The sequence below is a fragment of the Clarias gariepinus genome, chromosome 21 (genome assembly GCF_024256425.1).
Source record: "Clarias gariepinus isolate MV-2021 ecotype Netherlands chromosome 21, CGAR_prim_01v2, whole genome shotgun sequence".
Lineage (NCBI taxonomy): Eukaryota > Metazoa > Chordata > Actinopteri > Siluriformes > Clariidae > Clarias > Clarias gariepinus.
Window position 1 is genome coordinate 15,061,433 of NC_071120.1, and position 17,968 is coordinate 15,079,400.

Here is a 17,968-nt window from a genome sequence, read left to right on the forward strand (position 1 = left end):
TGTAAGTGCCGAAACACTAAAACATCACAGGCCGCACAATTAGTCTCATCCATGAACTGGTATACACTAAATATTTCTTCTGTCATTGACTAGTCGCTAACTTAAATTTGAGCTAAGCACTTACATCTTCTACTAGAGTTTCATGTACAAAGATTTGATGTTAAACTGTCGCTTTATCCGAGTCTTATCTGCTTATTCTTCTTGCACAGAACATTCAAACCAACTAGTATGTCTATTAAAAGCACGCCTGTATTTATTGTACTTATAGTTAAAGATATAGTTGACTAAATCAACATACACTAAAACAGAGCAACGTTGTGATCCCATAATTATGCCCCACACAATGTTCCTGGCGTTAGCTTTCGATCCTTCCCACCATAGCCCTGACTTTCAAAAAGAGAGAAATATTAACTTTTTTGAAGAATTATCACACATTAAATGCACATTTGCCATCCACAAGTAACAAGTAGAAATGTGGGTGAATCTTCTCCTACACTCTAACAGACTTTGTTGCTGTGTTCTATTTTTATTATACTATCAGTATTACAGGAATGTACAGTACACGCTGTGTACATTGTTGCATGTTATGAAACAAGCCGATTGAATCTGGAGATCTGACCACAGATTACACAGTGAAATGTTTTCTTCTGACTTCTGCAGTGATGTGACACGTATATAGATGTTTTATACCCTGCTGCCATTTGTAGTCTCGGCCAAAACGAGGTAGCGATGCTAAAAAGTGCCTCACCAAGGTAAAAAAGGGAAGAATTTTCACATACTTGTGGGATCATGTTACACTGTTTTTCATAATACCTAATGCTTCTTATTAATTTGATTCATACTAAGTTTTTTTTTTGTAAATATGCATACACAGTAATATATTTATCAGATAAGAAGAAACAGATTTGCTCAATAGAATTTCATGCCTGATTATATAGTGTCCATAAGTGTATTTATTTATTTTTTAATCAAATCTTTCAATGATATTAATTGGCTTTCAGATCAAATTTGTCCAATTTAGATTTCACATTAAAAGACATAAACCTGAAAAAGTGTATTACTTTAAAATGCAAAATGTAAGATACAGTATTGCAACATGAATTTGACGTGGTTATGGACACTATAGAATTATTATTTTTTGCACTGAATGCTTTAATTTAGGCATCAGTTTGTACAGGTCATATGCTTCTAGAAGCTTACACCAATTTTATATCAATACTCAGGAAGAAATAGGAATAAGTTGCATTTAAAATTATTATTGTTTCAAGCGAGACAGTATAACTAAAAAAAAATAATTTCTTTAAAACAGCTGAAGTTAGCAACTTGAAATTTTTAGGGAAGCTGGTTACTTCCATGTTGCATAAACTTCAGAAGTAGCGTATTTGGTATTATTTAATATCATCATGATGTATTATATGAATAACCTTAAAAACTAAATAAAATCCGCACCAATACTGTGTTCTGTCCAACAGTATATGTTGGTAATAAAATAAGCAAAACAACTCATGATACAATTAATACGATGTCTGTGTTTTACAGTAAGAATGATTGATTTCTAGCAGTAATGTTAATTGAATTAACGCCCATGCGTCACCAGGTTTCGTGAACAATCAGCAACTTGACCGAACACTCACTTGTGGTTTCGTTGACGAGTAACTAAAAGTTTTTGAGGGTGATGCAAGAATGTACTAAATGTACAGGTTAAAGTCTTATATTCTGCTCACAATGTTGCAACTAACTGTGAACCTTTTGGGTTTCACTTAAAGAGTGTCATATGTAACTATACTGTACATTCAAAAACATTTAAGAGTCATGTCTCATTCATTAATTAAGTAAAAATAGTAATGGTATGTGAATTACTGGTCTAAGTGGAATAATACACTCCAGACACTTTTGTGCTTTTATACAAAAATAATACCCTTTGGGCTTTTAATTGCTTCCCATCCCGCCATGTCACACCTGCTCCATGTGCATTATTAGTATAACAGCATACAACAAAGACATTATGCATTTATAGCATCTCTTATTCATCCTTTATAAATGCCTGGTCAGGGTTCATGTGATTTTAATTTAGTCTATTAGTTTGTTCAGTTTTGGGAAATAATTCTAATGCATTTTCTGTATTAGAAACTATAGTGTAGAAAGTAGAAAGTTGGCTTCATTTTTGGCATGGAAAAACGGTGAAAACGTTTATCTGAAATTTTATTTAGCTAAAACTGAGACCTGCTTTAATCAGATGATTTTTATGATGTTTATATAGAAAAACACATAGAATTAAAAGAGGGTGCACTTTCTTTTGAACATGTGCTTCTACAGTATATCTTTATGTCTTAAAACATACCTACATACAGTGGGCCAAAAATTATTTAGTCACCAATTGTGCAAGTTCTCCCACTAACAAGTTCAATTCTGGGAGCATGTTTGTACGTCTGATTTGTTCTTAAGCCAGACAAAGTGAGTCTTAACCGTCTTTTGACACAAATATAAAACGAAAAGCATACCAATCCACTTGATTAAATCTGTCCTCTTTCCCCACACTGCCATCATGTGCCTAAATACCATAATTGCATAATCTTACACAATGTGTTGTCTCTGCGCATTTAAATCGTGAGGGGAATTCCGGATGCTATTTTGTCTAAGAGCTGTTTTCCTCTGTATTGGACTGTGAACTCTGTTTTGTTGAGGATTACAGTAACTACCATCAGAAGAAAAAGAACAAGAAGGCCTGACCTGACTTGATAGTTTATACAATACTTTCTATTTGAAGATGCCTAATAAAGATATCTTATACAGATAGTATCCCTCAAGGGTTTCAGAAAGTTCTAGTATGTTTTCTTTTTTTTTTTTTTTGCCTTGCCTTATGGTCTCTTTTTTTAGTCTTTTTCATGCCATTTTATAACCATTCACACATCAGACAGACTTCTTACTCAAGTAGCTGTAAATGTTAAGCAATTCCAGTACCTGGACGCGAATCAGTTATAACTTAAATATTTTCCACCATGACCTCATTTCCACGATATAAGTGGAGGGAAGGGCAAGGTTTCTGCTGTTTCTTTCGCTTCAGCATCGGTCGAATGAGTGCGTAGGCATCTCTACATCCGAATCCACTCTTTAAAGGGCACTACAATTATGCTGCTCCGGAACTTAGACTTGTCGAGTATTAACTGTCTAGTCTATGCAGCTGCTTTGAAATGTAAGAGTGTCTGACCTTCTGCTATTTGCTGACAGTCATTTACACTGAAAAAAAATAAATGTTACATTTTCATTCAATGTGAAACGGAAAGAAGTATGGGGATTAGACAGCAGTACTTACATTGCCTAACATTATACAATATTTTGTTTAGAATTGTTTACTAGAATGTTGACTATTATACAATGATAAAAAACATTCTGTTCACTAGCATTACACAATCCTTTGTTGACGTACGGTATTTTGACTTGCATTATACTATTTGCCTCATACGGTATGCAGACTGACGTAGTGTTTATTAGAATTACTTGATGTTGTTGACTAGCATTATATAACAGTAGATTAAACATAATTATGCTGTTATCACGAGAATTAAACAATATTTAGTCGAATTTATCATTATATCATACTTTATGTTGTTTTAGTGTTACACATACAGTACTAGCCTTATACAGTGGTAACCATCCTTCCATTGACCAGTATTATACAATAATACATTGGCTAGCATTACATTATTTTATATTTGTAGGCATTGTGTTGACCCGCTATTAAGTTATACACTTAGTGGCCACTATATTAGTTACATCTGTTCCAACTGCTTGTTTAACGCCAATATCTAATCAGCCATGACATCACAGCATGACAGCAACTCAACACATTTTGGCATGTAAAGATGCTAAATATGACCTGCTGGAGTGTCTATCTACTGGGATTTACACTCGCATAGAAAGCTTTTTCCAAATCCAGTGATTAGCAGTTCAGTGGGTGAAAATGCCTTGTTTATGTCAGGGGTAAAAAAAAAAAAAAAAAGGCAACAGTATCTCTAATAACATCTCGTCCAAACCAAGGTATGCCAAAGAGCATCTCTGAACGCACCACACTTTGGAGCCTAAGGCATATGGGCTACAGCAGCAGAAGACCACACCGGGTGCCACTCCTGTCAGCTGAAAACAGGAAACTGAGACTACAATTCGCAGCGTCGGCGACCGGAAAAACACCCCTTTATGACCATGTCACAAATTTAAAATCACCTCAAACTGGTTTCTTGAACATTCAGTGTACATTGTATTCATATGGTCACAAGATCTCAGGAGAGGAAAAGGAGACTTTCGTCATGGATGTGCAACTGACAAATCTATGGCAAATGTTTGTCAGTATGGATCAAAATCTCTAAGGAATCTTTTTAGCACCTTGTTACTAGCAAGGTGTTCCATCAGATGTATAATATACGCAGTGTTGCCCACACAGAGTATATTGACGGCCGCCCAACTATATTTGCCCACCCTTTTTGAAATCTGTCTGGGAGAATGATGCCATCTGCGACCGATTAATCCCTAATACACAGACTGTATGGATTTACACAGCAACTCAGGGGTCAATGAACGATAAAAAAAAAAAAAAAAAAAAGAAGCTAAGTCCTGCCAGGGTGACAGACAAACATCAAACTGTGCATTTGGGTTTTCTAATATGTCATGTAGAACCAAAGTTATCATTACTTTTAAAATGTGTAAATTGTACTGCTGCTGGAATATGGACGGACTCTACAGTATATTGCACTATGTAGTTCGCTTACTTATGTTGTGTGATCGGGTACTGGGTGGGGATTGGCCATGCCAGGGAGAAAATTGGGTATATACGTGTATGTGTAAGTGTATATAATATATGTATGTGTATATGTATATATATATGTGTGTGTATATGTATATAATGCACCTGCACAAATAACCCTATGACATACACCTTCATGTAAACAGGAATCCATGTAGGTTGACTGGTGAGTGCTGTGTTTTGAGCTCCTACATCAGCAACCTATGTGTAGAAAAGGTGCCCACCCTAGCAACAGTTGCCTAGTGGTTGCTGTGGTGTGCATAATGAGACCCTCGAGGGAATTGTCGCTGCCGTGTCATAGGTGTTAATACCGACTATTTACCCCAGTGCATGCTTGTTACTGTTTATTGGCTCAAATTGCACCTCAGGGTAGCAGCATAGTAACAATTTACTGTGCTTTTCTTGGCTGTTGTACCACTGGGGTGATGCCACAGCTTTTACTCAGGGATGTGTCCAACCATAAACTGGCTTAGTTAATCCTTCACCAGAGGGCAAGATATGGTCTTGATGCTTTTTTTCTTTATAATTAGGAGGTTCGGCTGACAGTAAGCCTGTTTTTTATTCATTTCTCAACTATGATGTTCCATAGAAGGGCTGCACATATAGACACATGTAATAGCAGCTGCAGTTATACAAAAAGTGGTAGTGTATAATAAATAGAGGAATCACTGGAATTTTTCAATTATCTAAACTATGCTTCTTCATATCAATGAATATTTTTATTATTATTATTTTTTTTAGGTTGCGGTCTTTTCTTAAGATACTGTTAATCCACTTTCCAGCCTTAACCTTTTGTTTAAATTAGTACCCATTTTTTACGTTATCCTTTATATTCAATTGATTTAAGGTTTTTTAGACCTCATTTGAAGGAGGACGAGTAGTATAAAGAAAGATCGAGCATTCAGGCTTTTCAGAGTGATGCATACCAATTTGTATCTCATTTCCTCTTGGGAGATGCAGAGCCAATCCAGAGTCAATTATTTCCAAACTTGGCGACAGGCTCAATTTCTCACAAAACAATGTGCAATAAGCCTACGGTTGAGCACGATCCAAGAACATTTATTATAACATGGAACCCACGAAACAGACCACCTGCTGACTTTCTCCACATTGTGCATAGTAAACGTTGTTCTGTTGCATTGCTTTGCTTTTTCCTAACATTTCTGCTCTGTGGGAAAGTGATAAGCCTTTAGAACACATTGGAACACTGATGCAGAAACCACCTCTCTAGCTTTGTGTTGTGATAAATAGCTATGGGGTTCCAGAACATTCATTAACTTCTAACCAGTTTTTCACGGATAGCATTATTGCTCTTCAGGTAGCTAGTTACTTGTTTCTTTTTGTTTGCCACGTTCATCTCTAGGGGCTTTGCCTTTGCTGGGTTGTGGACGGTCCTCTAAATCTCATAAATTTCTCTTTATGGCTCTACTTTTTCTGCTTTGGAACTGCTTCAGCTAACTAACTGTTAGCATAAAATGGAAAGATACTGTAGTGTGCACATCAGGATTTGGAGAAGTATTTGGGATTCAGCCTTGTTTTAGAAGCTAGTTAGTTTTGTAGCTCCTAACTACTCCCTTATCCGTAATCAAAATGGTGGAGTGAGTCATAAGCCTGTCAGTGCACTCGTTAATTAATGGAAAGAGGCAATTCTGAACAAAACAGAAGACTGAGGTTGCTACCGTGTTTCGTTTTGAATAAGTTTTGACAGCCAGCTGCTCTCCCGCCTTTTCAGTACTGCATATTACCAGAGCATTTCTTAACTGTTTAAATCTTTTTTTTTTTTTAAGTACAGTTAAAGTACAGTTACAGTTTTGTTTTTAAGACAAGAGGAATCATAAAGATTAAGTGAGGTTCACATGTCTTTTCTAAATGTTTTGATTGTTTTATATGCAAAAATATGATTATAGTGTTGAAAATTGATAATACTGGTAATATTTTTGTGTGGCTGGAACGGATTATTTGCATTTATATTATTTCCTATAGAAAAATGCATTTTGCCATACGAAAATTCACCTTAAGTACTTGCCTCTGGAACGGATTAAATTCATATGCTGAGGTACCACTGTCAAAATTTCAAGTTAAGCTCAGGCGTTTTGGAGGGAAAATTTTATTTTCCTCTTATACTGTCTCACTTAAAAAAATTATAATTTTAAATGCTAATTATTCATATTTCTTTGAGTATTGATGCTAAAATTGGTGTAAGCTTCTAGAAGCAAATGACCTGTAAAAAAAAAAAAATAATAATGAAGTATGGATTTTGAGATAAGAAGCATTACAGTAAGTATAATTAAAAATTATTCACTTTTTTTGCCTTTGTGAGACGTTTTTTTGCACCAAGAACATGTGGCCGATTTTTACTGTACTTTAGAGATTTTTTTTTTCCCCATGCCTGCCTTAAACTTTTTTGCGAAACCTCAAACTCTTGATTTGCTGACATCATTTTGTTCCTTTTTCTCTTTACTTTCCTCTTGTATCTTGCGGTGGCTTGCTAAATGTGTTTTATTGGATCACTCTTAGAGCACCTGGGTCTGTTTTAGGTATTGAATGTGTTCGGGGGTAAAGTCTGGTATGTCATCTGGCTTTTGTCCATGCTGCAAAAGTTGATTCATCGACTGTGCTCAAATCACTGTTTTTTTTTCAATGAAATTTCGCCTATATATCACTGTGAGCTTAACTATATGCTTGTTTCTATAGAGCTTTGATGAATAAAGCTGGATGTGTTTGGCCTTCACCAGTTAGACTTACAGTATATATTCAGTGGGATAATAAATGTTAGCTAGCACTTTATGTCAAAAAGACAAGTGAGGTCCAGAAAAGGCTTGTATGGTTATGATTTTGATGAAACATTTGGTGGACATTTACTTTTGACTTCAAGGATGCTTTATAAAGAAAGCATAGATGAGGGATGGCAGCTGTATCGGGAAGCACAGGTCTTACTGCTAGAAGTCCAATGTCACCTTCTAGCCTCTTGAATGGCACTAATAAATAAAGACCTATCTGAGGCTTTGTGCTTTATAGAGTCAAGAGTTGTAAAGAGGCGTGTTTGCGTGTTCTCAAGGATATGGATATGTCATATTGTGAATTGATTTTTACTTGCTGGTTTTGAAAGGCCTCTTCCTGCCCTCTCTCTCTCTCTCTCGCTCGCTCGCTCGCTCGAACTGAGGTCATATGTCATAGCTTTCCCTCTGTGCTCATTTGCTGGAGCCCAGGGAGAATACACTCCTGCAGTGTGCCAGGATGTTGCTTGTAGTGATGCATGTTTTCATCAATTTGTTATTTATGGACAAGTAAAAATCACTGGACAGGAGGGAGTAAGGGAGGGGAAAAGGTAGCCTGCAATAGATGCATTTCATCATACCGTGTGTTTGTGTTTCTGTGTGTGTGTGTGTGCGCGTGCATGTGCGCACGAATGTAAACTATGCACGCGGGTGTGTGTATACACTACGGTTGCCCCGGCAACTGTAAATGGATGACAAAAAGAGTGAGGAGCCTTGAAATTGTGGTCTTATTGAATGGAGGGCGGGGAGGAGTGAATGGAATGATGGCAGTTCATGCGTCTGTTTGCTTGCATCCGCATGTGTGTAACGCACCGTTTTCCTCTGAGAATAAAATCAGACAAGTCAGTCATAGGGAAGCTAATGGTCATTATGTTTACTGATTAATAATAATATTACAGCTTCTGAGAAACATTAACATAGTTATTTCACTGTTTCCACTGACATTAACATAATTTGTTATTTCATTAACTTAGATTTAAGAAGTTAGATTATTGTTTTTTTGATCACTAAAGATTGTATATTAAATATATGTGCTAATTACTTTTCATTCAATAAGAATTAGATCCACACAGCTTATTAACAACAGCTGCTATCAAGCGTTTGCGATAACTTTGCAATGAGTTTTTCACATCACTGGCGAAATTCTGGCCCATTTTTCAGAATTAAATATTTTAATTCAAAAACATTGGAGTGTTACTTCTTAGTTTTTTTGAGCCATTTAGAGGTGGATTTGCTGGTGTGAAAAAAAAAAATCCTCCTTCAGGATTTTCTGGTTTTCTGGTTCCGTCAATTATAGCAAGTCCTGACAGCACCAGACCATCACACTACCACCACCATGTTTTACTGTTGGTATGATGTTCTTTTGAAGTGCTGAAATGCTGTGTTAGTTTTACAACAGATGTACAGTAACAGGACACAGGGGACGCCTTTCAAAACGTTCAACTTATCTTGGAGATAACCAAAATGTTTTTTTTGGTTCAAATTTGAGATGGGATTTTATTTCCTTTTTCACATAGGGCCAAGTAGGACAGCTTTTTTCTCCCTTTAATAAACAAAATTATCATTTAAAAACTGCATTTTGTGTAATATTCAAATATATTTGATAACCTGAATCATTTAAGTGTAATGAATCTGCAAAAAAAAAATTCAGAAAGCGGTTACTACTTTTTCACAGCACTCGAATAGGACTTTGGCCTCTAAAGCTGATTTGTTGTAAATTTAACTCTAAATTTCATTACATCTTTTTATGACAGTGTCCAGGCGGATGATCGCATTCGTATCGAGAAGCGAGACAGCACCCAGTTTGAATACCCCACTGCCCTGGTGACTGTCAGCACCTTGTATGGCAGCGTGACTCCCCAGACAACAGAAGATCAGAAAAAAGGTAATTGTCTGTTGTTATTTTCTCTATACATGTGGGTGTGTGTCTGCAATGTCACTCTGATACCTGACCGCCCCCTCCAAGCCATCCTACCTGGGAGGCAAGCTGGCCTTTTGAATGTAGAGTTATCTGGTCAGCCTGACATGGGGTCAGTGTGTGGGTTTTGTCCTGTAATTGAAAAATCGTTCTTGGAGGGACAGGCGGCAGGCGGATCAATGGCTGCTGTCTTTAGGTTGGAGGCGTGTAGGAAGAACCAGCCTGGTCCTCCCTGCCAAATCTAGGATTAAATCACTTCACGTTGGGCTGTTCTCCATCTCTAGACACGACTCATTACCTCTTTGTGTCACCGGTGCTGATGCACTCTCTGGTGGTGCCTGTTTTCTCTCTGGCATGGCTTCCACCCTGTAATAAACACGCATTAACAAATGGCCCGAGGTCGCCGTTCTCCAAAAGATAGATCTTTCCAATTGTTAGATTTGCTCTTTGACATTTCTTTCTACTTTTTTTTTTCCTTACTTCTTACTTGCTTTTTCCCCCCACCATCAGGAACTAATGATACTGGGGTCATTTTTAACAGTACTGTTAAACAAATTGGGCATAGAATAAATTCATTATTTATTTATTTATGTATTTATTTATTTAATTAAATTATTTATTAGACTTTCTTAACAAACTTGGCAAATAATTAGCTCCTGCCACACAGGATGAAACATGTACAGTGGAACCTTGGATTACGAGCATAATTCGTTCCGGAAGCAGGCTTTATTTTAAAAGACTTGTAAACCAAATAGAATTTTCCCATAAGAAATAATTGAAACTCAAATTATTCTTTCCACCGCCCCCCAAAAAAAAAGTACAAATAATTAATACCAAATATAAAGTAAAAATAAAACATACTGCACTTTACCTTTAAAAAAAGTAAAAATAAATCCCGACAGATAAGTGTTTCCGTTTATGAGCCCAGGCACTGTGTGTATGCGTGTGTGTGTATGTGTGTGAAGCTGAAGTAAGAGGAGAGGATGGAATTAGACCCCCCTTTCCCTCTTCTCATTTTACACAGTAACCCTTCTTCCTCACTTATTTGAGTTTTACACACATACACACACACAAAATTAGTTACCGTTATCCGAGGTTCGACTCTACCTCCACTCCTAATGGGAGTGGTCATATCTAGGATGGCACAGAATCACTGAATGATTTAATAATGATAAAAATGATTAAATTTATATCCCATGACCTTAGTAGTGACCAGGGTAATGCAAACGTATATATGTAGCTTGAAAAAGCATATATTATTATTATTATTATTGTGTATGTGAATATATTTTTGTGTTTCTGCACAGGTTCCCCTCCATTCTATCTAAGTATAGAGAGTCAGATTATCTGCTGTTTGGGGCCAGTGATCCAGTATCTAACTGAATTCAAACTGGAGAGAGTGCTGCTCTGTTGCAGGTACCTCAGTCTTACTCGTTCTTCTTACACACACACACACACACACACACACACACACACACACACACACACACACACACACACAAACACACAAACATTTTGGGCTGCAAATAGAGAAAAATGTGTTGTTTGATTGAAGGGCACTGATTTCTATGCACCATCACTGGGATATATTTCTTATATTGATGTTATAGTTTTTTTTTTTTTTTTTATAGATTCTTTTCATTAACAGGCTTTTTGCATAATTGTTGTGCTTTCAAACATAATTTTCTCAATAAACAGGTGTCCACATGCAGCAATCAGAATTAAATTGTGGTTACCTTTTAACTTGTGCGTTAAAAGCTAATCTTGACCAGGAAACAGAATAGTTTTGTTTCTATCTGAATATTTTAATGCACCATGGAAATGAAATTTAATGTAACAGAGATGCAGGTGTTTTTTTTTTTTTTGTTGTTGAGAAGTTAGGTTAAAGATATTCACATGTGGCATGTACTGTACAGTATATACAGTAAATACACAAGCATTTATACTGGATGGCATATAAACTACGTTTTCAGTATTTTATATAGCATTATATATTTAGTTAATTATGTGCGTCACTGTATGGTGTATATATAAATATTTTAACAATTTTATGAACATATTAGTTTGTTTATTTATACTCGCAATTCTATATCTACATATACAGTATTAATAAGCATAATCATTATTATTGTTATTATTGTTTATTTAAAAACATATTATTCATGTCTATATGATATAATTTCATCTTTATCCAGCCTTGTACAGTGTCTTGATATACTTTACAGCTGTTTTCCTAAAACGCTATGGCTAAACAAGTGCCACTATTTCTTTATTTTACTCCCACTGATCCCGCAGGGTGAAGCTGCTGATTTATAATTTGTTGAGCAGGTCAGCGTGGCAGGAAAGTTGCTTGATACACATTGTAATTAAGGATTGGCTAAGGACAGTTTTTTAACAGGAAATAACAGGTCCCTGACCTCAGATTCCCAGAAAGACACTTAATTAGCATTCATGGCAGCCGGAAATAAAAGCCTTGTTCTGTGCTGTTTGTCTTGGCTGCATGCTGCTGTGCATTGCTTAGTTAAGGGTTCCCATTTAAGGGAAATAATTAACCAGTGGTTGGAAATCTTTGTTCTACAGTAGTTCAATTAAGAGGCTGTCGAGTGATACGGAGCACATGGTATTGAGTGCCACGACTTTGAAGAACCTGGAGATGTTTTGTAATCAGGTAAAGCATCAACAACATCTGTGATTGCACACTTATTTTTTATTCCTGTAAACAATTTTATGTGTGTGTGTTCCTGAGTGGTATACTGTGTCTACACGCATCCTAAATACGGTGTTGTGTGTTTTCCCCGCAACACATCTCAGCATGACTCACTTAATTAGCACCGCGATCTTTTATCATTTAAAGTGCTTCTTTAATCCCAACTTCTGGAGCTGCCAGTGTAATGACCTCCTTCTCCTTTCACTCAGACGACAGGCACGGTGCGAGGCAGTCTGCTCTGGGTTCTGGATCATACTCGCACTCCATTTGGAAAGAGACTGTTAAAGAAGTGGGTCAGCCAACCCCTGAAGTCTGCATCGTAAGTGTCCTCAGCATCCAGCACTCTCCAGCACAATCTCAGGACATTTTATGACATGTTATAGAATACAAATAAGATAGATCATTGTGGACCAAATTAGAATAATGAAAATAATGGCAGATAAGCAGACTAAAACCAATAGATATTGTTGTATGTTTTTGTCTGCTCTTTCGTCTCTCAGTGAGATCGTTTCACGTCAGGAAGCCGTGGCAGAAATCCTGTCTTCCTCATCTGTCGTCTTGCCTTCCATTCAGACCCTTCTCACTCGACTGCCAGACCTGGAGAGAGGGCTCTGCAGCATTTATCACAAGAAGGTATGACTTCAGGAAGCTCCTCTTTGCCAAAACAGTAGTACAATAAGTCCCCGACTTACTGTAAGACCTTGAGTTACAAATTACTGCAGATACGAATGGACTACAGATTTACAAAAATATTCATAGATGCGAACAAATCGTGGAAGTAGCTCATGTGTATTGTACAAAAAATAGACACTGCAGTGCACCCGATACCAATTTACAATTATATACAATACTTTCAGTGTGTAAGTGAATGAATATTTTTATCACTTGTATAAGACTGTTTATCTGACTTAGAAACGAATTCGACTTGCGGCCATGCTCCCAGAACGGAACTTGTTTGTAAGTCGGGGACTCACTGTAGTAGTTTCAACCAATGCCGGTAAATTGCCGGCAATAAATCAAGACAGTTCTTTTTCTGTTTTTCGGAAACTCTTACTCTTCATCAGATGATGTGATTCTGCTCACACAGCAGGGCAAATAAAATTTTCTTCTTAAGCTGTACATCAGGGCCTGTATTCACAAAGCTTTTTAGAATTCTCAAAAGAGCTCTTATCTTAAAAAGTCCTAGCTGGGTGTCTGTAATTTAGGAAACTTCTCAGAGCAACTCTGAGTAAGGAAAGGTACAAAAACCTTTATCTTAGTGAGGAGAACTGTGATCTGTAAAGTCTTGAAATGCGCTCTTTGTTCTATTCTCATGTATTCTATTTTTTACAGACAGTGAAATCATAATGTTTGTATATAAAGAAATTGTATAATCATAACCACAGGCTACTTTATGCAACGTTTCTGTTATAGGCTAAATATCTTAAAGTTAATTAAAACAGTTGAAAATGTGTCTACCTTTGAAGCAACCGGTTTCCATGCAGTAGTTACTATATTTAAGTTCTTACGTTTATTTACCATACTGATTTTATTACTTGTAATCCATTTTAGATTAATGGGAGCAAAATGTCTCAGCTTTTACCAATTTACATGATTGCAGGACAGTCAGGTTAAGTTGCATTTTTGGATGAAATGTAGCCAACACTGACTGTTTGATTATCTGTTGCAAACTACAAACAACCAAAAATTTTACAGTAAATGTATTTGGTGCAGACATCAGTCATCAAAACAAGACTGTTTTAACAAAGCAATAAAAAAAAACATTAATGCATATCTTTAGGCCAATTTTTTTTCTACTATGTAGAGGCACTACACTTGCCTGTTTGATTGTAAAAGTGTGATGTATACGTAACTAGAACGAGGTAGAATGGGAACAGACCAATCGTAGTCGTCACTGCTGTGATAAGGTGAAGACATCTGTTCTGAGGCAGATGGGGCGAATCAGTTTGCTGTATGAGAGAACACACTGTACGGGGGGGCGTAGATTATAGTGGCTGAAGAGTGTGTGTATAAAATAGAACGGCGGGGAGAGAGAAAGCACCTCTCTCCATGTTGCAATTGGGTGCAGTATGAAACTGGTCCTTCTACAGAAGTAAACCTTAAGCTCTTACCCAGTGAATGAATTACTTGTCTTTATGGATTTCCACCAAAAACCCCAAAACAGTGTTTTACTATCAGAAATCCCTTTAAGGAACCCTTAAGGAATCCTTCTTCTTAAGAATGTGTTTCAGGTTCACTTCACACTTACATTACATTATATAAGGTACACTATTTTGGGCATACAGTAGGTGAAACAGTGTAAGGTTTGTCAACTGCCATGCGGAAGGCTCAGGTTCAATTCCCTCTCATTGCCCAAACTTCAGCCACTGGATGCAGTGCCAAATAAAATAAAACATCTGACCGCAGTGGACTGTTGTTTCATCTTACTCCCTAACGTAATTAATCTTTACTGATTGAATTGGATTTAACTAGTACAGCAGTCAGGTGTGGGAATTTACCCAATACTTTCTATCTACTGAAAAAAAAACCCTAACATACAGTATATATTAGATGTACTGTAGAATAATTTATAATTTTAGCCCCAACAAGAAAGGTATATGCAATTGTTAAATTTAAGCTTTGTTTAATTCCCTATAAAGCGCTCAACGAACTGAAAACCTGTCTCATACTTTTTCTGAAGCTTGAACTTCTTAGCTTTCCATCGTGTGTGAAAGGTTCCGCGCCCGTAATTAGAAAGCTGTAATTTCTTTCTCTGTGAAATTCTCCTCTGATGCATTCATTTCCAGAATGAGGCAGGTGGGCTAAGGCGAAGGTGCTCAATGGTGTGTTTCTTTCACATGGCCCTATTTGCATAATGACAAGAGGCATAATGGATGGTGTACAGAGAGACATTGTTTGGAGCTGTGTGAGTGCTGGGAGGTGGTTATGGGGAAAGTTTGCCCTTATTAACCTGCCTTCACCTGCCTGTTTCTGCTGCGCCATTCAACTCTGAACAAACTGTGATCTTTTTTTATATATGACAGAAAATTAGATAAGAAGCACTATACATTCATTTTGTGGAAAAAGTGTGCTCGTGAAGTCATACTTGTTTTTTCAGCTCTGATACGCTTGTCATCACCATCATCATCATCATCATAATAATAATAATAATAATAGTAAGTGTGGATGGCTTGTGCTAAAATAAAATACCTCTGGGAAAACAGGCTATGTGTTTGTAAACAACAGCAGAGTTCAAGCCGTAATTGGTTCTTGACACAACAAATGAAAAACACTGGTCTGCTTATTAAATGTGGTTTGTTTTGTGCTCGAGTTAAATATGTAAATACCTCATGTATGGAAAAACACATTAAAAAATATCCTTAAAAATAACTAATTTGTTCTCTCTTTACTTTTGTGTTCTGTGTACATTGTAGTGTTCCACTCAGGAGTTCTACCTCATCAGCAGCACTCTGTCCCGCCTGAGTGCAGAACTTCAAGCCCTTGTACCTGCCATCCAATCACAGCTCAGCTCCGCCCTCTTAAAGAGCCTGCTTCTGGAAACTCCCCAGCTCCTCGGCCCCACCCACAATTTCCTCAAAGTGCTCAATGAAAAGGCTGCCAAGTGCGTGAGAAATATTACCAGCAACTGACAAAACTAACCCTAGGAATTTAGTTTTTCATAATATTTTTGAGAATTTAATAATAAAAAAAGCTTAAGATTTATTACAAATAAATATTTAGTAATTGTTCAAAAAAAGGCTAAACTATTATTATATTAACAATAGCATTTTATTAGATTTTAATTCATTATATAAATACTATTGAACAATATAGTAATGAGTCTGTGTGACAATAATACAATTATTTATTTATACAAAATATTTCTGCTTATAAAAAATATCTTTTTTTCATTCTTTCTCTGTTTTTTTTCCATCAGGACTGGGAATAAAACAGAACTTTTTGAGGATCTGACAGATTTTCCTGTAATAAAGGAAAGAAAAGATGAAATTCAAGCTGTTCTCTCAGAAATTTTTAACCACCGTAAAGAATTGCGCATTGTCCTGCGAAACCCGTCGTTGGATTACGTCATCGTGTCCGGACAAGAGGTACAAGATTTGCATTAGTTGCATTTTGCAAATTGCATGTTTTTTCCTATTTTTCTAGTAATTAAACACCACCAGTGTACAAACAAACATGCAGTAAAATGAGCAAAAATGTAAATATGTTTACACAAAAGAATAATAAAACAACAACAACAATATATAAACAAATATGCAATAAGTGACATTTCATCAGTCTGCTGTTTCTTTTTAACACCTTCTTTTCAAAGAAAGTTTTATTGTTTCTTTCTGCAGAATACTGGTTTCAAAATGTTCTGCTCATCCCACACTTAATAAGAGCTTTCATGAGAGACAATAACGGCATCAAGCCTTTTTCTGAATGTGTCTAACAAGGTTGAAAAAACACTTCTAGACTTGTTATATCTGAATGTCCTGACAGAAAAGAAACAGGTTTTGGAGGAAAATGTACTGACAGTTGGTGATAAAAATTTTTTTTTAAAAAAATTGCCAAAATATTTTTAATGAACAACCCTTGTATATAAAAAAAATCAAGAAAATAACTAAACAAAGTACAATATTACTACAAGAAAAGAAAAATGTAAAGAACCAACTCAGCCACAGCACAAGCAAACACACACACACACACATACACACACACACACTTCAGATGGATCTAATAGATAATCAATTGTACACCCTCTTTTAATTATGTGTTTTTGTGTAGGGGTTAGGTGGTAGCTCAGTGTTTAGGGCATTGGACTATGGTTCAGAAGGTTCCAAGTTCAGACTTCACCACAACAACCAAATTACAGTACCACTGTTGGGCCCCTGGGCAAGGCCCTTAACCCTCAACTGCTTAGATGTATAATGAGATAAAAATGTAAGTCTCTCTGGATAAGGGCATCTGCCAAATGCCGTTATGTACATGTTAAAATAGAGATTATCTGATTGTAGCGGATCTCAGTATTTTGGCAAATGGAACCTCATATGAGTAACATATTAGAAAGAAGTATAACTTCTTTCACCGTGCCATTATTTAACAAAAACAAACCACAAGGGAAAAAATGCTGGCAATACTAAGACAATGCTGACAATACCTACTTACAGATTCCACAGGATTTAAGAGTGCAAGTTGCAGCCAGATTTAATTGATCACCAGCTCTTGATTAATTGAGCATTAGCAGCAGGTGTGCAGACCTTTTATAAAAGCAGAGGTTTTGGCAGTGTGTCTGGAGAACTCAGGTGTCTGTTAACACAATTCCAAGAAGGAAAGACATGAGCAATTAGAAAAGCAAGTGTTGCTGCACGTCTGGAAAGGGTTATAAAACAATCTAAACCATACAGTGAGAGATTATTCACAATTGGAAAGCGTTCAAGACAGTTGCCAATCTTTTCAGGAGTGGACGTCCCAGCATATTCTCAACCGGGCCAGCCCATAAAATGCTTAGACTAATAAAAAAAAAAATTTCAAGGGTTACATCTTAGACTCTACATTTACAGGACTGAGCATGCAAGTCCATGACAGCACCATTAGAAGAAGATGGTTAGTTTTCTGATTGAGCTCAAGCCTAAACTGAGGGGCAGTCACAGAATCCAAATTCACAGTTGGGAGGAAGAAAGGATAATGCGAACGGCTTCATTAAGGCCGGAAGGCAAATTTTTAAAAAAGTTTATGAAAGTGTCTTTTTACTGTATTAGATTTCTGTCTGACTTTATGATCTGTAATAG

The 17,968-nt window shown here is 36.5% G+C and overlaps 1 protein-coding gene across 2 annotated transcripts in view; it reads left to right on the forward strand.

The window, feature by feature from the left end:
- msh3 (mutS homolog 3 (E. coli)) overlaps positions 1–17,968 on the forward strand; it is a 66,857-nt gene that overhangs the window by 13,162 nt on the left and 35,727 nt on the right. For both annotated transcript variants that reach the window (XM_053481733.1, XM_053481734.1), the window contains exons 9-15: positions 9,330–9,460; positions 10,801–10,909; positions 12,074–12,161; positions 12,410–12,519; positions 12,701–12,833; positions 15,614–15,801; positions 16,117–16,285. In XM_053481733.1, the coding sequence (XP_053337708.1) occupies positions 9,330–9,460; positions 10,801–10,909; positions 12,074–12,161; positions 12,410–12,519; positions 12,701–12,833; positions 15,614–15,801; positions 16,117–16,285 (928 nt within the window). The remainder of the gene's footprint in view (positions 1–9,329; positions 9,461–10,800; positions 10,910–12,073; positions 12,162–12,409; positions 12,520–12,700; positions 12,834–15,613; positions 15,802–16,116; positions 16,286–17,968) is intronic.